The sequence below is a fragment of the Lipotes vexillifer genome, unplaced genomic scaffold, assembly GCF_000442215.2.
Source record: "Lipotes vexillifer unplaced genomic scaffold, Lipotes_vexillifer_v1.1 scaffold259, whole genome shotgun sequence".
NCBI classification, from domain to species: Eukaryota; Metazoa; Chordata; class Mammalia; order Artiodactyla; family Lipotidae; genus Lipotes; species Lipotes vexillifer.
This window is the reverse complement of record NW_006797031.1, coordinates 560,712-583,685: the sequence shown is the minus strand read 5'-3', so window position 1 is coordinate 583,685 and position 22,974 is coordinate 560,712. Positions and strand designations below refer to the sequence as shown.

At 34.9% G+C, this 22,974-nt stretch overlaps 1 protein-coding gene across 1 annotated transcript in view; it reads left to right on the top strand.

Moving 5' to 3' along the window:
* Nucleotides 1-22,974, top strand: part of BMPR2 (bone morphogenetic protein receptor type 2) — a 196,554-nt gene that overhangs the window by 93,763 nt on the left and 79,817 nt on the right. The window contains exons 2-3 of the mRNA XM_007469179.1: nt 5,984-6,154; nt 7,183-7,353. Coding sequence (XP_007469241.1) covers nt 5,984-6,154; nt 7,183-7,353 — 342 coding nt within the window. The remainder of the gene's footprint in view (nt 1-5,983; nt 6,155-7,182; nt 7,354-22,974) is intronic.

Here is a 22,974-nt window from a genome sequence, read left to right as displayed (position 1 = left end):
TTCCTCTAAGATCAGGAACAAGACAAGGATGTCCACTCTTGCCACTCTTAATCAACATAGTTTTGGAAATCCTAGCCACGGCAATCAGAGAAGAAAAAGAAATAAAAGGAATCCAAATTGGAAATGAAGAAGTAAAACTCACTGTTTGCAGATGGCATGATACTATACATAGAGAATCCTAAAGATGCCACCAGAAAACTGCTAGAGCTAATCAATGAATTTGGTAAAGTTGAAGGATACAAAATTAATGCACAGAAATCTCTTGCATTCCTATACAGTAATGATGAAATATCTGAAAGAGAAATCAAGAAAACACTCCCATTTACCATTGCAACAAAAAGAATAAAATACCTAGGAAGAAACCTACCTAGGGAGACAAAAGACCTGTATGCAGAAAATTATAAGACACTGATGAAAGAAATTAAAGTTGATACCAACAGATGGAGAGATATACCATGTTCTTGCATTGGAAGAATCAATATTGTGCAAATGACTATACTACCCAAAGCAATCTACAGATTCAGTGCAATCCCTATCAAATTACCAATGGCATTTTTTTACAGAACTGGAACAAAAAATCTTAAAATTTGTATGGAGACACAAAAGACCCCGAATAGCCAAGGCCGTCGTGAGGGAAAAAAACGGAGCTGGAGGAATCAGACTTCCTGACTTCAGACTATACTTTGTTTAGAAGCACAAAAGATGCCAAATAGCCAAAGCAATATTGAGAAAGAAAAATGGAGCTGGAAGAATCAGCCTCCCTGACTGCAGACTATATTACAAAGCTAAAGTCATCAAGTCAGTATGGTACTGGCACAAAAACAGAAATATAGATCAATGGAACAAGATAGAAAGCCCAGATATAAACCCACACACCTATGATCAACTAATCTATGACAAAGGAGGCAAGGATATACAATGGAAAAAAGGCAGTCTCTTCAATAAGTGGTGCTGGGAAAACTGAACAGCTACATGTAAAAGAATGAAATTAGAACACTCCCTAACACCATACCGAAAAACAAACTCAAAATGGATTGGAGACCTAAATGTAAAACTGGACAGTATAAAACTCTTAGAGGAAATCAAATGAAGAACACTCTTTGACATAAATCACAGCAAGATCTTTTTTGCTACACCTCCTAGAGTAATGGAAATAAAAACAAAGATAAACAAATGGGACCTAATGAAACTTAAAAGCTTTTGCAAAGCAAAGGAAACCATAAAGAAGATGAAAAGACAACCCTCAGAATGGGAAAAAATATTTGCAAATGAATCAGCGGACAAAGGATTAATCTCCAAAATATATAAAAAGCTCATGCACCTCGATATTAAAAAAACAAACAACCCAATTCAAACATGGGCAGAAGACCTAAATAGACATTTCTCTGATGAAGGCATACAGATGGCCAAAAAGCAAATGAAAAGCTGCTCAACAGCACTAATTATTAGAGAAATGCAAATCAAAAGTACAATGAGGTATCACCTCACACCAGTTAGAATGGGCTTCATCAGAAAATCTACAAACAACAGATGATGGAGAGGGTGTGGAGTAAAGGGAACCCTCTTGCACTGTTGGTGGGAATGTAAACTGATACAGGCACTATGGGGAACAGTATGGAGGTTCCTTAAAAAACTAAAAATAGAATTACCATATGATCCAGCAATCCCACTATTGGGCGTATACCCAGAGAAAACCACAGTTCAAAGACACATGCACCCCAGTGTTCATTGCAGCACTATTTACAATAGCCAGGTTTTGGAAGCAACCTAAATGCCCATCGACAGACGAATGGATAAAGAAGATGTGGTACATATATACAATGGAATGTTACTCTGCCATAAAATGGAACGGAATTGGGTCATTTGTAGAGATGTGGCTGGATCTAAAAACTGTCATACAGAGTGAAGTCAAGAAAGAGAAAAACAAATATTGTATATTAACGCATATATGTGGAACCTAGAAAAATGGTACAGATGAACCGGTTTTCAGGGCAGAAATTGAGACAACAGATGTAGAGAACAAATGTATGGACACCAAGGGGGGGATTCCGGGAGGGGTGGTGGTGGTGGTGTGATGAATTGGGAGATTGGGATTGACATGTGTACACTGATGTGCATAAAATTGATGACTAATAAGAACCTGCTGTATAAAAAAAATGTGGGGCTTCCCTGGTGGCGCAGTGGTTGAGAGCCTGCCAGCCGATGCAGGGGACGCGTGTTCGTGCCCTGGTCCGGGAATATCCCACGTGTTGCGGAGTGGCTGGGCCCGTGAGCCATGGCCGCTGAGCCTGCACGTCCAGAGCATGTGCTCTGCAACAGGAGAGGCCACAACAGTGAGAGGCCCACGTACCGCAAAAAAAAAAAAAAAAAAAAAAAAAAGAATAATGTGATCAAATGTGTTCTGTTGGAAAGAGGCAAGAAAAAACAAATACTGCATTATATGTTTGAAAGTCCCTAAGAGAATAGATTTAAATAGTTTCACCATACACATACATACACAAAATGGTAATTATGTGAGGTGCTGGAGCTGTTAACTAACCCTATTGTGGTAATCATTTTGCAATATATTCATGTATCAAATCATGTTGTACACCTTAAACTTACAGAGTAATATATGCCAATTATATCCCAATAAAGCTGGAAAAAAATTTAAAAAAAATAAAATGAGGAGAGCCGTTTTTAAAAGACTCCTATCTGATCACTGTATTTGATTAAGGATGTCCCTTGAACTAATTGACCATACTTGATTGATTAGGATTTGTTCATTAGCTGTTGACAAATTAAGAAAACCCCATGTAAATGATCAGGTCTCTTTTTGTGAGAGTATAATACTAGGCTGTATTGTTTCTCATAGTACTCTTTGTTTCATGCCTACTTTTCCTGCATTATTTATGAAGAATCCAAAACTTTATACAGAGATATTGCTGAGACATTATAGCAAATAGCATTTAAAAAGATGCAAGCACTGTTTTACAAAATGGAGTTTTTCTTTCTTTTGACCAAAGAGCAATTTAGTTAGAATTCTTGCTCAGACACCTTTATTTTATATAGGAATTTGCTGAGTCATAATTTGAAAGAGTTACTCTCAAAATATTCAAGTATAATTTTCCTATACTAATGACACTGTCATAAAATAATTCCTATGAAGTAGGCTGAAGTAATTTTTAGAAAAAGTTATTTAGTGAAAACTGAGGGATATTAAAGGTATGTTCAGTGTCCTACAGTTGTACCTTTATTGCCTTGATCTTGGGATGAGACGAGAGGGAGACAGAGGAGATTGGATTTGTTTGTTTGTTGTCCTTTTATATAAGGAGAATTTTAGGTTTCAGTCAACAAATTATTTAATAATGGAACTAAAAATTTTATGCATGTTCATTCGTTTAGCTACTTTTTTTTTTTTTTCCGGTACACGGTCCTCTGACTCTTGTGGCCTCTCCTGTTGCGGAGCATAAGCTTCCGATGTGCAGGCTTAGCGGCCATGGCTCACGGGCTCAGCTGCTCCGCGGCATGTGGGGTCTTCCCAGACTGGGGCACGAACCCGTTTCCCGTACATCGGCAGGCAGACTCTCAACCACTGCGCCACCAAGGAAGCCCCCTTTAGCTACTTTTCAGTTGTAAAAGAAATCCAGGCAGAGGAAAAAATTTCCATTTTCTATTTATTCTTTCACAAGGATATACTTTTATTTTTAAATTAAATGAGGCACTTATTTATTTATGATCCATCTACCTCCAGGTACGGTTAGATCCCTATTCATTAACTCAGTACTCAATACAAAATTCTAGTCAAAATGGATAACAACAGAAGAGGAGGGGAAAAAATAGAATATCTTGGTTGTGGAAAACTAGAGATAATGAGTTCATAAACTCATTCTGATCTTTCTAACAATCAAGACAAAAAGGGAAACAGAGTGGGTTACATAATTTCAGCAAGTGGTAGTAGGTAAGGAGCACTTAACCTGAGTCAAGAAATGGGGATAAGGAATTATGTCTCATAAATAGGCATGCTTTTTTAGATCTACATTACAGAGTTTTGTTTTTACTTTGAGTCTTTTAAGTATCAATGTTTGTGCTGTGTGTACTTTGTATGTAGAGATATATTTGATTTTAATCTTTATAATAATTTTGTAAAGTTTGCAAATTAGGGTATATCTAAGGAAATACTGCTAAATGTGCAAGATAATATAAATGTTTGTCATTAAAGGATTTTGAATATGTGACTACATGTGGTAAAAATGTGGTATACTTATAATCTGGCTAATGCCCTGGAAGTAGTTTTTATAAAAAGGCTAGGGACTTCCCTGGTGGTCCAGTGGTTAAGAATCTGCCTTTCAATGCAGGGGACTTGGGTTTGATCCCTGGTCAGGGAACTAAGATCCCACATTCTGGGGGGCAACTAAGCCTGCAGGCTGCAAACTTCGGAGCCTGTGTGCTCTGGAGCCCGTGCACCTCAACTAGAGAGAAGCCTGCACACTGCAATGAAAGATCCTGCATGCCGCAACTAAGACCTGACGCTGCCAAAAATAAATAAGTAAATAAAAAATCTGTTTTTAAAAAAGGCTATACTACATTTTCTGGCCATTTATATGATATTGTAAATATCTTCTAGAAGACTGCCTGAAGTTCTAAATTGTGGAAATGTGGAAGTCACGTTTATTTTTTTTTTAGTAATTACTGTCTCTCTCCAAGCAGACTATAAGATGCTTGACGGGTAGAACTCTATATTATCTATTTGTGAATCCCCTATTTATTTAGCTCAATACACTGAAGGTGCTTTCTGTTGTAATAAATATGGCAGGTCTGTGTTTCTAAATAGACTTGGGCACACACTTGTTGGTGCTTTCATTTCTTCTCCAGGGTTTTGTCCTTAGTTTTGTAGTTTCAGAAACATTATTTTAATAAATCATTTTCAGTGCTAAGTTGCTAATGAATTAAGCCATACTAAATAAGATACACAGCAAAATCAAGAAATAAATCAGAAGCCCATGAGGAATATAGTGGCAAAGTGTATTAGATTGTTATTCTGGCAAGTCAAACACAGTAGGAAAGTCTGCTTTAAGAAACCAAAGATCAGCTGTTGCTTTTGATAACCATTTACTTCTTTGGTATTCTCAGCAGTGTTGGTAAATGTTTGTTAGCTGATAAATTATGTGGCAAATGTTCTACTGAGATTAGTTAAATCAGATTATGTATATGGAGAAAGACTGACTGGCATTGAAAATGCATTGGGTTGACCTTCGGTATAAGGGATTGTTGAGCATTTCTTCTTCTGACTATTATATTGATATTTTTAATGATGGAAAATCATTTTCTTTTTGAGCACTAATAGCCTTAATTTTTAAAAACAGGTTTATTAAGGTATAATTTACATAGCATGAAATTCACGCATTTTTAGTGAACAGTTATTTTTTTGTACATTTACAAAGCTGTGCAAACATTGCCACAATCTAATTTTGGAACATTTTTATCTCCCCAGATAGAAACCATGTACTGTCCATTTGTAGTCTCTCCTCATCTTTAGTTTAACATGCCTAATGTTATGTTTAACATTTTATAACTGAGTATAAAATATGGTAGAAGTGAGTACTGTAGAATTTCCAAAAATTATTCAGCCCTCTAGGTTTGTTAATTTGTTTTGAATTTTTAATAATTTAGAGCATGGACATTTTTCTGATGATATTTCTTGATATTTCTTTATTCAGACACCAATATTATTCAATAGGAGAAAGAGTGGTGAGAATATTTTATGTAAGAGGGTTTTCCTTTTGGGAAATGAGTTTTTAAGTTTGCTTCTTGTTTGGAAATTACAAATTAATGAAAAGAAAGAAGTTATTGAATAAATACAAAATTGCACATTTATTCAAGCCTTATTAGGGATTTAGTAGGGAAATTTACAGTGCCTTTCAAAAAGGCTCTAATATTTTATATAATAATATTTTGCAAAGATTATCATAAAGTGAATTTGTCTTTTTTTCCTTTATTTTAGCTTCTCAGAATCAAGAACGTCTTTGTGCATTTAAAGATCCATATCAACAAGACCTTGGGATAGGTGAGAGTCGAATCTCTCATGAAAACGGAACAATATTATGCTCAAAAGGTAGCACCTGCTACGGCCTTTGGGAGAAATCAAAAGGGGACATAAATCTGGTAAAACAAGGCAAGTAATACTTTTTTTACCTGAAATAACTGTTTCATACAATTGAAGTTTATCTAAGAAGGGCATGGAAGTAGATTGTAAAACCCTCTGCAGGAGAACAGTAAGTTTAAAAGTGTGTATTTATGTCTGTATTCACACACAAGCTCCAAATTTGCAAAGGGTAATTGTTTTTAGCTTATTTTAATAATATCTTATTACAATTTTAATAATATAATACCATTTTATGAAGTTTAGAAAGTAAACTATAAGAGAAACGAATGCCTACAATTCCATACTTTAAAGTTTTTTTAAAAAACTATATTGGTTATTCCCTTCAGGTGTGTTTTCTTTGTACTTCTGTGTTTATATGTGTGTGTACTATTTTTTTCAAAATTATGGTAATACTATATAAATAATTTCATATACAATTTTTCCCATTTAAATTATATCATGGATATTTTCCTATGTCTTTAAATATACTTTGAAAACACTTTCAAAATCTATACAATTTTTCATTGTATACACGTATCTCAGTTTACTTATACGTTACTCTGCTGTTAGACATTATATTGTTTTCTGGTTTTCATTGTAATACCTAATGCTTCAGTGAACATCTTTGAACATAATTCTTTGATTGTATCTCATAATTTTCCTGGAATAGACTTCTGGAAGTAAAATTTTTAGATTATAAAACATGAAAAGGCTCTTCATAAAAATTGCCATGTGACTTTCTAGAAATTTACATTCCCTCCCACACTGTGTGTTACTGAATCCTTGTTATTGTTATATATAATTATTTTAAAACCCAGAAGAATTCAATAGATATAGACAAAAATGTAATCTTATTGATGTTTTAATAATAATTCTTAGATTAACTGTGAAGTGAAACATTTTATTAGTGGCTTTTTCCTTCTATGAAATGCCTGTTTATACTTTGCCATTATCTGTTATTAAAAAAATGTGGTTTCCTATTGGTTTGCAAGAGTTATAACTTAATAACATTATGACATATATAAACCTAACTTGTTTACATTAACATCAATTTGTAGGATGTTGGTCTCACATTGGAGATCCCCAGGAGTGTCACTATGAAGAATGTGTAGTAACTACCACTCCACCCTCAATTCAGAATGGAACATACCGTTTCTGCTGTTGTAGCACAGACTTGTGTAATGTCAACTTTACTGAGAATTTTCCACTTCCAGACACAACACCACTCAGTAAGTAGTTAAAGTAACGTACGTTTCCTTGTAATTCCTTTCTCCAAAGATTTTCAGAATTTAAAAATATATGAAAATATTCAGGTTGGGCCAGAGTGAGAGGGAGAGTTCCAGCATCATGAGACTACATCTAGCTAACACCTAAAATCAAAAAGAGATACACCAGGATTTCCAAGGTATTGGTATATTATCAAATAAGTTTGAATCTAAATATAGTACTTTCCAGCTCACATGGAGAGGAGTTTGGCAATATTAAGAACACAACATATGTGCTTACTCTTTCACCCAGCATTCCCATTTGTAGGAGTTTATCTTTGAAGACATACCTCCAACAGTATGAAAATACATATGTGCATAAAGTTACCCATTGTAGTATTGTCTGTAACTGTATAGTATTGGAAACTACCTAAATGCCTAAGAATAGGAGATTGATTCAAATCCACTATGGTACATACGTGTGTAATGGAGTACCAAATATACAGCTATAAGAAAAAAATGGGTAAGATCTCTGTGAACTGATATGGAGTGATTTCTAGAGGTAACGTTAAGTGAATAAAAAGCTTATATAGTATGCTTTCTTTTGTGTAAAACAGAAAGCTTATCTTTACAAAAAGAAGCAAAGAAAGGATAAACCAGAAAATAATGAAGTTGGTTACTTACAAGGGTTGGAGGGAATGGAACAGAAATGATACAAGAAGGAGGAAAAGTCCTCTGAATATAGCTTTATGCATGTAGTTTTGACTTTTGGAATCATGTTACTAATCTGTGTGTGCAAAAAGTATAATTAAATCATTAAGGATGGGAAGGGGGCAAAATCCCAAACTGAAAGCAAATGAGCCCAGTTGTATTTTACATAAACATCATAATCACACTGAAGGGAAAAAGAAAGAACTAATCTAAGCATTTTACAAAAACAGTATTTGACTGTATATACTCTTTTAGGCAAGATATGATATAAGAGATGGGGAGAGAATTGCAAACAAATACTGAACTCTTTTTAGAAGGTTTGATTTTTAGTAGTGTGTACAAAGCAATTCTGAAACAATTGTAGATATATTTGTATTATAGGATTAAGAAAATTAGTATTAGTGTTGATATTCTTGGGAACCAGTGTTCTCACTGAAGGAATAGGGAAACAGTTATAGATGGGGGAAGAAAAGAGAATCCTATGTGAATAGATTGTAGTTCAAGGTATTATTATGGACTTAAGACTTAAAAAATATCCATATGTAGGTGTTACATGCATGTATATGCAGCCATGTTTATATGTATTTGTATGAGTATGTATTTATATGTGTGTGTGTATACATACATGCCTACATATATTTCTTATCTCTGTTTGTTGAAAAAAATAAAAAGCAAAAGCACCCCTGTAGCTATGAGTGTACATAATGCCCAGGTTTAGTTTCTACTACGACTCCACAGTCAGTGGAACTTGGGCTCCTTGGATAAATGACTTATTCTAGGACTGGAGCAGGATAGGTGCAAGATAAGCCTGCAACATCTTATAACACTAGAAGATAAGGAAAGAAGTACCCCCCAAAAGAATGGAGACTTGTCACGGTAGCCAGTTTGAAGGAACCTCCCACGAGCTACATTTGAGATCATTTTAGTGCTAAAGAAGTACAGTAATAAGTTATAAATCATTGGAGGGAAAATGAATTGAGTCTATGCTGATAGCAGAGAAGGGAGAAGAGAGGGCACTTGTGTATAGTAGAATGCCAAGTGCCAAGTTGTAACTGTAGGTGTTGGAAAATTATCATTATGCAGCCATCATGGCAAGGATTGGATCAGGCAAGGATCATCCTAAGATCCTAAATCTAGGGGGCATGTTCAATAAGGACTGAGGATATTTGCATTCTTTTAGAGTTTGTCCAACATATTGCAAGGGAAAAATTAATAAGTATAAAGTGAGGAAATCAGACAATAGCTAAACCAGGTAATATCATTAATGAAGGGCAGATGGATGTCCGTGATACTCTGAGGGCACAGTGTAACTAATTTAGTACTGTATTTCAATCAAGAATGAATCTAATCACAAGGGAACATCAGGCAAATCATAAATTAAGAATGTTCTGTTACAAAAAGGGAGTTTGTTTTCCTCAAAAATGTCAGTATCATATAAGAAAAAGAGACTGTGAGAAAGATCTATATTAAAGGAGGCTAAGAAAGTTGATAACTAAGTGGTACCTAACTCTCCTATATTGGATGTGCAAAATGTGATAAAGGATGTTGTTAATGCAATTGACAAAATAGATGATTAAAGATTTTTTTCAATGTTAAATTTACTGAAGCTGATAAGAATAGTGTGGTTATATAAGAGAATATCCATATTCTTAGGAAATACTGAGAAGTGTTTAGAAGTAAAGTGCCATGATGTGTGTATCTAACCTTCCTTGAATGATGAAGCAAATGGGGTATAATGGTAAGAAAAGTGAATTTGGATAAAGGCATATGGGTATTCTTTGTACTATTGTTATTCTTGCAACTGTTATAATTATTTCCAAATAAAAAGTTTTAATTTTTTTAAATAATTTTTTAAAATTGAAATGTAGCACTTTTCAAGAATTCTTTTCTCTCTCAAGAAATTTTATCAGCCCATACTCTAAGATCTTCAGTTTTGGATTATTTCCTTTGATTTTTTATTTATTTATTTTATTTAATTTTATTTTTTAAAGTGTTTTTAAAATTTATTATTTTATTTTATTTTATTTTAATTAATTTATTTGCCTGTATCAGGTCTTAGTTGTGGCCCACGGAATCTTTGTTTCGGCATGTGGGATCTTTCGTTGTGGCATGCAGGCTTCTCTAGTTGCAGCACGCGGGCTTCTCTCTAGTTGTGGCGCATAGGCTCCAGAGTATGCAGGCTCAGTAGTTGGGGTGTGCGGGCTTAGTTGTCCTGTGGCATGTGGGATCATAGTTCCCCAACCAGAGATGGAACCCACGTTCCCTGCATTGGAAGGTGGATTCTTAACCATTGGACCACCAGGGAGGTCCCTATTTCCTTTGTTTTATTGATGAAACACTAAACTGAAAGCAATAAGGAGTTTTTTCATGGAGTTTCTATCTACTCAAGGCAGTTAGCTTTTATTGTGAAATTATACTGAATTGGCTATATTTATTTTCCACAAAAAAACAAACAAAGCAAGGTCTCTAATTTTCACATCTAGCTAGATGAAAGAGAAGAAGTGAATTTGTCCATAAATTCACCTCAAAGGTCTTTACAACTACATTTCAGATTGTTACCTAGATCTTGGTCTGCTGTAATCTTTTGAATCAAAAGCAGGGAATGATTGCCACTATAAATCAGTAATGTTATCCTGATAAAAAGGGAAAGTGTTTTAAGTGTTCTAATTTGAGAGTGTTAACCCAATTAATGTATTTTGTTCTTCAAACAAAACAATCAAGTAAATTCATTGTTAGTAAACAAAATGAATATTTACTTTTATCTTAATTTCAAGAAAACTAGGGCTTCCCTGGTGGCGCAGTGGTTGAGAGTCCACCTGCCGATGCAGGGGACACGGGTTCGTGCCCCGGTCCGGGAAGATCCCACATGCCGCGGAGCGGCTGGGCCCGTGAGCCATGGCCGCTGAGCCTGCGGGTCCGGAGCCTGTGCTCCGCAACGGGAGAGGCCCACAGCAGTAAGAGGCCTGCGTACCAAAAAAAAAAGAACAATAACCACTACTATATAGAATGTCAGACACTTAGTCTGTAAATGCTTAGGTGCTTGACCAAAATAAAAATAGTTTTAAGTGTTGAAGTTTAAAGGAATTAATTAAAATATAAAATTAAGAAGCAGAACTTTTTGTTCCTTGACGTATATTGAATAAATACATCAGTAGAAAGTTTGGCGGTAGTGATTTTTTTGTCTGTAATTTTTCATTATAAAAATGCCATTTATTGACTATTTAACATAGACATTGGCCAAATAAAGACATGTATTTAAAAATTACTAGAAATATGGTGCAAACTCATCAAAGGTAGAGAAGGGGGGGTAGTTCAGGGTGGCTCTTTATGGGAGGTTGCCTATTATTATTATTATACTTTTTTATTGTTTGAATCTTTAACATGAGAATATATTTGAATATTACTTATTTAAAGAAGTATTAAAGGAATACATGCCTATTCAGAAAAATAGAAAAATGAAATAAATGGAGAGGAGAATAATAATCTTTAAAAATCCTACACCCATATACAACCATTGTTAATATTTTGAATATTTCTTTCTAGTCTTTTCTCTTTAATTTTTGTATAGTTGTATTAGTGATATAAATTTTAGATTCTGCTTCTTAAACATAATATAATATTTTCCAGGTATTACATATTTCATAATCATCAGTTTTAATGATTGTATAATATTTTACCAACTAGATATTTTTCTTATCCATTCCCCTGGTTTTGGACATTTAGGCTGTTTCTAGTTTTTTGCTACAATGCACATCTTTGTATGTATAGCATTATATTAAATTATAATTCCCAGAATTGTAATTTCTGTATCCACTAGTAACAGTATTAAAGTTCCTCATACATTGCCAAATTGCTTTTCCAATGGTTGAAACAGTTCACATTCCCATCAGTGATATACTAAAGTGCATATCTCATCATATGTTAATGAGCACTAGTATTAAAATAAAACTTTGCTGAGGTCATTTTGAAAATGGATTTACATTGTGTTTACTAATGAGGTTCACTTGTTTTCTGTTTTTTGAACATTTTTTTATTCATTGTCCATTTGTAATATTATTTCTCAATAATGAAGCTGACTAGTTTTGAGAAAAATGATTTTTAAAAATCTTTGAACCTTTGCTCTTCCTAAGGAAATACCCTTAATATCTTTCAATAAAAGTTCAGTGTTCATTTTATAGTGTGTAAATTATACCTTAATAAAGGTATTAAAATGCTTATTACTCATTCTTCTGAGAACAGTGTTCACAGAAACAGTATCTCCATCCCTCGCATTATGTTTTCGTGATGGCATTAAAGCCTTCTATTTGCATAGTATTTTATACTTTCAAAGTGCTCTCACATCTATAAACTCCTTAAAGATGTCTCCTTAATGTGTAGGTAGTTCAGTCAAAAATAAACCCTGTGTTTTAATGAGTAACCATGCTACTCAGGAGGAGTGGATTGAAGTGGTTGTCTTTCTCTAGCAGATTTGACTTATAGCTTATCTTCCTTTAACTTTTTGTCTATTGTATTGGTACACAATAAAAGTCAAGTGTTAATATTTTGGGCCCCCAACCAAAAAAATTCTTTTCAACTTTTGAAATTATTTCAAACTTATAAAAACTGCCATGTACCCTTACTCAGATTCACTAATTGTCAACATTTTGCTGTATTTGCCTTATCATTCTCCCTCTCTCTATATATGTAGATCACTATTTTTTTTAACCTTTTGCAAATAAGTTGCAGGCATCATACCTAATTTTTTATGTATTTTGCAATTGTCACTCTGTCTTTTCTAGATTCTAAAGTCTTTGGTGATAGGAACTTTGTTTTAATGTCCCTTTGTCTCCACAGTGACTGGTGCAGTGTCAGGTACATAGTGGGAGTACAGTAAATGTTTGTTGAATGAATAATTTAATAAACGAATATGTGCTAATGTGTAAATTTTGAAATATTGTTAAATCCTTGGAATAGGATTTGCCTTTTTTTAATCTGGCAAAAAAAATGAATTTAATGGATTCACTAATGGACAGGTGTTTATTTTTTAAAATTTATTTTTAAATGTATTTATTTATGGCCGCGTTGGGTCTTTGTTGCTGCGCGCGGGCCTTCTTTCTCTAGCTGCGGTGAGCGGGGGCTACTCTTCGTTACAGTGAGTGGGCTTCTCATTGCAGTGGCTTCTCTTGTTGCCGGAGCACGGGCTCTAGGTGCACGCGGGCTTCAGCAGTTGTGGCATGTGGGCTCAGTAGTTGTGGCTCACGGGCTCTAGAGCGCAGGCTTAGTAGTTGTGGTGCATGGGCTTAGTTGCTCCACGGCATGTGGGATCTTTCTGGACCAGGACTCGAACCCACGTCCCCTGCATTGCCAGGCAGATTCTTAACCACTGCGCCACCGGGGAAGTCCCTGGACTGGTGTTTATTGAAAGCTGGTTGCTACTTTCAGTTAAAAGGACAAATGTACAGCTTCCCTGGTGGCGCAGTGGTTGAGAGTCTGCCTGCCGATGCAGGGGACACGGGCTCGTGCCCCAGTCCGGGAAGATCCCACATGCGGCGGAGCGGCTGTGTCTGTGAGCCATGGCCGCTGAGCCTGTGCATCCGGAGCCTGTTGCTCCGCAACGGGAGAGGCCACAACAGTGAGAGGCCCGCGTACTGCAAAAAAAAAAAAAAAAAAAAAAAAAAGGACAAATGTAGTGAAATAGTTAAGTGGGATAGCAAACGCAGACAAATTAACTCTCCTGTTTGAGATTCACCATGGTATAAGTACAAAAAAGCCATGATCATTCCCCTCTCCTTTCCCTTTCCAAAAAATGAAACATCAGCCTTTAATTTTTAAGGTAATAGAAGAATGTAAAAAACTTTTCCTAAGTAGATTGTGTTATACGATCTCATTTTCAGAGATTACTCTCAAAGTACAATTGTAGTGTATTTTAATACTGGGAAAGAAAACAATGCACAAGTATCAATAGATTATGGCTGTTTAAAAGACCACATGGTGAGGTTAAGCTCCAGGGAACAGCAGAGGGTACTTAATGTTCTCTGTGAATCCTACTCATTTCTTTCTAGATTGTTTTCAACTGAACAGTTTGCTTCTTGACATCAAACCATTCGTTGCTGTTACTGTAATTATATCTTTCTCATCAAGTATGCTTCTGTACAACATCCACAACCACATTTACTTGCCTTCTTACTTGCTATCCCTTGTACGTTGAGTAGGGTTAGATCCAGCAGCAGTAAAGGAATGTACGGATGATTGAGAATAACAAGGTGTAGCTCTCTTTCAAAAGAAGCTTGTTTTTTTTCCCCGATCTTTGTTGAAGCTGAAGACAATGAGGTACTGAGTGATAGAAACTAAAGCATATGATAGTAGTGGATCTTTAAGAATAATGTGGGGGGAGTTGTTAGGGGAAAAGGTGATGGACTAACCACAGGACCATAAGCAACTATCTGTAATTCTGCCGAGCCACAGAGTGTCACATTGTAATAATTCAAGGATTACTTTCATAGTTATAGGCTTGGAGGAAGGTACTCTACTTACCTGTAGTTCTTAAATTTTTTTTAATTACAGATTTTGTATAGTGTTATAAAACTGCCCTACATAGTTTTTTAGAGGCAACAAGATAAGTAAGGCACAAATAAATGAAACCTCTGCAACCTGTTCACTCAGGTGAATCTGGGTAACATACATATGGGAGTTTTTATAAGTTTGAAATAATCTCAAATTTAAAAGTTAAAAAATTTTTTGTTGGGGGCCCAAAATATTAACATAAGGCATTTATTGTCTATCAATATAATTATAGGCAAAAAGTTAAAGGAAGATAAGCTATAATTCAAGTGTGACTGGTTTCTGAAAATTTTAGCAGAATGGGAAGTCCACTGATGCTTTTATTGAGACATAAGTGAAATGTCTGCTTTAAAATAATTAAACACCAGCAGTTAATTATTAATGTTGGAAAAAGTTATGTGAGCATTGTTATGTGCCATAAAAATTAAGGTTCTATTTGGACTGTAGATCACCAATGATTTCTGGCTAGTTAGGACACTAGCTCTCTGTTCTCAAAACCTTTTTCCTCCAGTCATAGCATCTGAAGTACAGTTTACATGTTGTGTTTCTCCATTAAGAAGAATTATTACCATTAAAAAAGAAAGAAAAAGAAAGGAAAAAGAGCTTCTGATATTTAGAAATGTGTGTCAATTATTTTGCTGTAATCCCTGATCTGAGTTTGTTGGCAATAGAGGCTTATAGCATGTGTTCAAACAGAAACACATTATGAGATAATTCTCCAAAACAAAACTGGCTAGTGGTGAGGAGATTTATGGATTAATAACTCATATTCTAGGTCTTTGTACCACAATCATTACTTTTTCAAAGATTTTTCTGTTCTACTAGTGAGTCTGTTTCAGTTGTTTATCTCTTTTTAAGGGGATAGGTACCATATTTGACTGTTTGAACTTTAAAAATGAGAAAATATGAGAACCTTAATAAATACTAGCCAGTAGTTCTGTACCTGTTTAGTATTTAATTATAAGTAGACCTGGCTCTAGACACAGTTATGGAATTAAGGAAGATTAGATACTTTTTTTCCCTTGAGATCTTATTTTCTGAGGCCCTTTCCTTTCTGTTAGGAAACCCTCCCTCTGTTGTGCTCAGTATGATATGTTAACTTTTTTAGGCACTTTCCTTCCATCCCCTTCAGCATATGCTGTTCTTAATCTTGTTTTCCTCTGGCCTTAAGACATTAGTGTTAGATATTTATTTAATGAGTGTTGCTTCTTAAAATACTTGGCAGTAAACTTAAGATTCTTAGAGAATGTTTTTCCAGATGGGATAAATCTTGTAGAGAAATTTCAATTCACTTTATCAGGATTATAGAGTTGTTAGAGCAGTCTCTTCAGTAAACATATAAAGGGCATTCAGGCATTTAGTATATAGAGAAATTGAAAGTAGCTAAATAACATTTTTGAGTACTCACTAAAGGCTCTATATGTACTAAACCTTTACATTTAACCCTTACAGAAACATATGAAATGGTTACTGTTATATTCTTATTTTCCATGGAGAACACTGAGACACAGATATGCAATGTACCAAGTCACACAGCCAATGAGTGGTAGAGCCAAAATTCAATCCTAGGTGTTTTGGCTCCAGAGTATGTGTTACTAAACATTACTTTCTATTAGTTTTAACCATTACTCTCTGTATTCAATTGTCATTAACCATTACTCTGTACTCAAACAGGGGACTTGTTAATATTTGTTTGTTCATTCATTTGGGAGAGAGATTGAAAAGATTTTTTTGAAAATGTTTATCACATTTCCTAAAATTCAAGGACCACTTCCATTTTTCTTCATATAACCTCATTAAAAAAAAAAAACTTATATGTATTTTAAAGGGAAATTTCCCATCACTATTATAAATGGAAAGCCAGTATTGTAAGTAGAAGGTAACTTTAAAAATTATTTATTTAATTGTAAATAAGGTGAAAGTAAAATCATATTATTAATTGGCTAGATATTGTTGCTTATCAAATTGTCTGAAACTTGAAGCTTGCTTTCTCTGTGTTAAAAGAGGAGACTAGCAAATGTTTGTTAGGAAATAGAATTACATTTTCACCAAGTTGAGATTTTCTTCTTTAGTAATCAGACAAAAGAAAGAAAACTAACTTTCAGTAATAACATGTCAATGTACTACCTAAAACCAGAAGTCTGACACTTTAGGAAAGTGAACTATATTGTTCTGAGTCTCTTCCAACCATGAGAGACTTTGTGGCACTTAATCTGTTTAAAAAGAAAGCCATTCTTGGGACTTCCCTGGGGGTCCAGTGGTTAAGAATCCACCTTCCAATGCAGGGCACGCGGGTTTGATCCCTGGTCAGGGAACTAAGATCCTGCGTGCTGCAGGGCAACTAAGCCTTCGCTCTCTGGAGCCTGCTCACCACAACTAGAGAGAAGCCCGCACACCGCAATTAGAGAGGCCCGTGCACAGCAATGCAGAGCCCGCGCATTGCAAGGAAAGATCCCACATGCCACAACTAAGACTCAACGCAGCCAAATAATTAAAAAAATAAAAGAAAGCCATTCTTTAAGTAAGTGAATTTATACCTACAGTATATTCTTTTACTTTCTTATAACCTTAATTCATCCTTAATGTGCTTGTAAATTCCAAGAGTTTGAAAGAAGTATATAATTATTTATAGTTATTCACAGTTATTCACAGTTATTTTAGAAAATTTTCTTGATAAGACTTCTGGAATTGGTATAATTAACCTCCTTAACTGTAAACATAATCAAGTTGGTAGAAAAGCCAGCAAAAATTTGTCATTAAAAAAAAATTAAATAAACTTAACTCATTTAGTGGGAAGTTCTTAGATGAAAGTCAGTATAAAAATGTAGAATCCTTTTCTTTTCTTTTATGTACATTATTCATTAAGTTGATGGTTGGATCGAGTTGATGAGAAATAAAGATCAAACTGCATCTAAAGCTAGGTATAAGAAATTCTAATTTATGCTGTGCTGTTAAGATTAGAAATTCTAATTTCAGAGTCTGGCAGCAAATGTCTTTATCTCACACTAAGCTAGAAAAGAAAGCCTACATTCAGAGAAGCTGACATTGGCATAGGGCCACAGGTAGGTTTTTAGCTATTGTGAATTTATAGTGATTTTTTTCAGTTTTTACTGCTTCTGTGACAGCATTAAAGTGATTGAGTAGACAGAAAATGGGAAATAAGAATGTTTTAAAAGTCTTTGCTTATTACTTCATGAAGCATTTTAGCAAGAAGCAAAACAAAATATGTCATTCCTTTTTATACTTATTAAAAATATTAGTGGAGAAAGAGTGGCACAGGAGAAATAGAGGAGTGTATCATTTAGAAAATATTAATTCTTTAATGTGGTAGTAATAAGATTCTATTTACACATGTTATGTGTTGTTGGTCAGACAGTTTTCATTCTGAAGTTCTGTTAGCTCTGTCCTATTGAAAGTCCATCCCATTCCATACCTACCTACTTTGCTCCTATTCTCTCAAAAAAACAATCACTCTTCCTTTTGGTGTTTTTAAACTTTATATTACTTGATTGTCTTGAAGAACAAAGCAAAACCTGTTGACTAATCTGGCTTTACTGATAAACTCAGTGGAAGTTTTTGGTCTGTAAAATCCAAGTCCCAAGTGTGTATGGTAGAATTGACTGGTATTTAAAAATAAATGTCTCCTGAGATACAAATATGTATATTGATCAAGAAATAATTTCCATGTCTTTATTTCAGTATATATAATTTTTCTTGTCTTTTATGATTTCCGGTTCCATTTGTCTTCCTCTCTATCTGTCTGCCTTCCTTAACTGTGCTTCATTTCCACGTAGTATCGCTCTGATTACTGAGAATTTTCTGCATCTTTTCATATGGAAAAACTGATTATTCTTAAATCCATAAATATTTAGTCGTTTCAGATGCCAACATATCATAAGAAGTAAAGTCATAGATACATGAAAACACTTCAAATACATTCAAAACCAAGATGAAACTGTTACTAACCAGGGTTCTTGGACTCCTTAATAAATAGAAATTGATAAGAGGCCAGGCAAGAAATTCAGGCAAGGCTTTGTTGGGACTCCTGCTGCAGCAGGAGGGAGTGAAAACGAGTAACAGATTCCCTTGCCTGCTCCCTGGGGTTGGGGGGGTGAGAGCTGGTCCCTTATATGGGGTAGGGTAGGGGCGGGTCCTGGCTTTGAGCCAGAGGGGTGACTTGGGTGGTTTGCCCACCCCGTTGGTGGTGCTATGTGCAGGGGGCATGTGTAGTACCCTGCTTTCCCTCCTGACTCCTCGAGAAGTGGCAGTTGGGTGTTTTGTCTTTTTGTGTCTTGTTCATAATTTGCCCCAACTGTGAATGCACGCAGTTATTTTTAGTCCCTTATCATTTCTTTGTATTTTGTTGCTCCAGGAGACACTGGTCCAGGTGCAAGCATTGCAGTAAAAGGTCCCAGGTCCCAGGTTCTAGCCTGTCTCAAAACTAGCTGTGGTTTGAATAGCAGCTGTCTTTAAAATAATATGTTGGTTTTTTAAATTGAGGTGTAATTGACATATGAATATATTTAGTTTCAGATGTTCAATATAATCTGTACAATAATCTCCACATTCTCTGTATCTATAACCTGTTTTTTTTAATATTCCACATAGAAGTATTTGTATAAATATTCCACATATGGTATTTGTCTTTCTCTGTCTGATTTATTTTACTTAGCACAGTTCCTTCAGGGTTCATCCATGTTGTTGCAAATAGAAAGATTTCCTTCCTTTTATGGCTGAATGATATTCCATTGTGTGTGTGCACACACACATGCACGTGTGAATGCATGTGTATATGTATATATATGTACTTATATACATATACCATATTTTCTTTATCCATTCATTTATCAATAGACACTTAGGTTGTTTCCATATCATGGCTATTATAAATAATGCTGCAATCAACATGGGGTGAATATATCTTTTTGAGTTGGTGTTTTCATTTTCTTCAGATAAGTCCCCAGAAGTGGAATTGTTGTATCATATGTTAGTTCTATTTTAATTTTTTGAGGAAACTCCATACTGTTTTCCGCAGTGGCTGCACCAATTTTCATTCCCACAAACAATGCGCAAAGGGTTTCTTTTCTCCACACTTCACCAGCACTTGTTATTTCTTGTCTTTTTGATAAATAATGTTTAATAGTAGGTGAACAGACACATCGTTGGCTGGGAATGCACTGATGGCTTCAAAATACTGTTTTAAGTACTTCTCAAAATGTCTCTTTAAAAAAGCACATTTTATTCTAGCCAAATATGAAGTTAGCCTAATTATCTGCTAAAACAAAAATAGGATCATCTGAGGGAAGGAAAATACTAGATTTCCAAAATAATCACTTGATTCTTTGGGCGGTTGTGTAGCATAATGATGAAGAGCATTGGCTCTCAATCTCAGTGCCTGGGTTAAACCTTGCTGTTTTACTTTCTAAACATAACCTTGAGCAGGTTAGTTAGCCTCTCTATGTATCAGTCACCTCATATGCAAAATAATAGTATCTAATTTATATGGTTGTTGTATAGATTAAACAAGATAATGCATGTAAAGTGCCTAGCATGTGGTAAGCATTCAATAAATAATGGCTATGATTAGGAGGGAACTGTCTAAGCCACCTATTACAAACATCTTCCCTTATTTAATTCTTTTTTTTTTTTTTTTACTATGAAGGATACTTTTCTGCTAGTTTTACTTTATTATATGAGGCCTGTATTCTGTGATCTTTTTTTAAAATTAATTTTTATTGGCGTATAGTTGGTTTTCTGTGATCTTTTTTTATTTGCAGGAAAGATTGTTACTGGGTTTCTCATTAAATGTATTCAGGGTCCTATGTCCTTCTAGGTGAGAAATAGAAGATAGTATTTTCTGCATCTTTCATTCCCCCACAACAAAAACTATAAGAAGTTATTCCTGTGGGAGTTTGGGATTAGCAGAGGCAAACTGTCATATACAGGATGGATAAACAACAGGGTCCTACTATATAGCATAGGGAACTATATTCAGTATTCTGTGACAAATCATAACGGAAAAGAATATGAAAAAGAATATATATATAACTGAGTCACTTTACTGTACAGAAGATATTAACACAACATTGTAAATCAACTATACTTCAATAAAATTTAAAAAATTATTTTTGAAAAAATGGATATTCTGCTTAATTTTTCCCAAGTGTAAACTTCTCAAGGTTTTGAAAAATGAATAAAACACAGTTGATCTTCAGGATTCCATATTTGTGACTCCTTACTTGCTAAAATGTATTTTTAACCCCAGAATCAATACTCGCAGTGCTTTCTCAGTCATTCACAGACATGAGCAGAATAATAAAAAATTTGTGTCGTCTAATGTGCGTGTTAGCAGCTAAGGTCAATCAAGGCAATGCGCTGCCTTCTTCCTTGAGCTCTCATACTGTAGACCGGTGTCCTCTTCGTAGTCTATTTTGTGCCATGCATTTTGCATTTTTGTTGATGATTTTTTTGGTTTAAAATGACCCTCAGTTGTAGTGCTGAAGTGCTGTTTAGTGTTCCTAAGTGCAAGAAGTCTTGATGTGCCTTACAGAGAAAATACATGTGTTAGGTAAACTTCTTTCAGGCATGTTATAGTTCTGTTGGTCATGAGTTCAATTCTAATGACACAATAATATACAGTATATTAAGTGACTTTTTTCTTTTTTTCAAATTAATTTTTATTTGAGTATATTTTACAGTGTTGTATTAAAGTTTCTGCTGTACAGCAAAGCGAATCAGCTATGCATATACATATATCCCCTCTTTTTTGTATTTCCTTCCCATTTATTTAGGTCACCACAGAGCATTGAGTAGAGTTCCCTGTGCTATACAGTAAATGACTTTGAACAGAAACACATATAAAAGAAGGTTATATATTGGTGGATTGACAAAAATGTTTTGACTAGAGGCTCACCTGACCCTGTATTTCCCATAGGAACAATGATCACAGTATTTGCTAATAAAATGTTTGCAATAATTTTATAGAACATGACTACCACAGTTAACGAGAATCAAATGTACAGATGCTCCTCAACTTATGATGGGGTTACATCCTAATAAATCCATCGTAGGTTGAAAATATTGTAAGCAGAAAATTCATTTAATACTCCCAATCTAACGAACATCACAACTTAGCCTAATCTACTTACACATTCTCAAAACACTTAGCCTACAGTTAGTTGGGTAGAATCATCTAACACAAAGCCTACTTTATAATAAAATGTTGACTAGCTCAGATAATTTGTCTAATACTGAAAGTTAAACACAACTGGTGTGGGTACAGAATGGTTATAAGTGTATTGGTTGTTTACTCTCGTTTTCTTGTGGCTCACTGGGAGCTGGAGCTCACTGCTGCTGCCCAGCATCGCAAGAGAGTATGGTACCTCATATGGCTAGCCCAGGAAAAGTTCAAAACTCAAAATTTGAAATACGGTTTCTACAGAACACATATCATTTTCATACTATCATAAATTTTAAAAATCCTAAATCAAATCATCATAAAGCAGGGGCCATCTGTATATATACTGTAGTAGGCAACTTCTGACATGGCTCTCAGTGATCCCTGTCTCCTGGTATTCTCACCTCTAGGTAATCCTGGCTCTCTGAATGTGGGTGGGACCTGGTGACTTGATTCTAACAAATAGAATATGGCAAAAGTGATAGGATATGACTTTTGTAGTTAGGTTTTACAAAGACTATGACTTCTGTCTTGCTGATACACTCTCTCTGGCTCTTCTGTGCCAGTTCTGATGAAGAGGGCTGCCTGGCAAAGAGCTGAGGTTAGCCTCCTGCCAACAGCCAGCAAGGAACTGCCAACAGCCCATAAGGAACTGAATCCTGCCAACAACCACTTAGTAAGCTCAGAAGCAGTTACTTCACCACTTAAACCTTGAGATAACTATGGCAGTGCCCTAAACATTAATTGCAGCCTTGTGAAAGATCCTGAAGCAGAGCACTCAGTTAAGCAGTACCTGGATTCTGACAAACAGAAAATGAAAAAATAAAGGTGTATTGTTTTAAGTCATTGAATTTTAGGGTAATTTATTATGCAACAATAAGTAATTAATGCGTGTATAGTCAAATCCATATAGTTACGTATTAAGACCTCTAAACACAATAGTTGAGATGGAGCAGACAATAAAAAGCTGTGCTGTGGTTTGACTTTGGGCAGCTTTTATTCTTTCTCCCCAATGTTCAATTATTATTTTCAGTTCTAATTTTTTGATAATAGTGACCATGATTCCTTCTTTTTTATTCCTTTTTCATATGAATATTGCTGTATATAGAGGAAAAAGTTTGAGTATTACAATTAATATCTTATATTTCTGTGTAGATTCAGTAATTATTAACATTTTCAAAATTTGCTTTCTTGCCCACCTCCTTTATAGATGGATG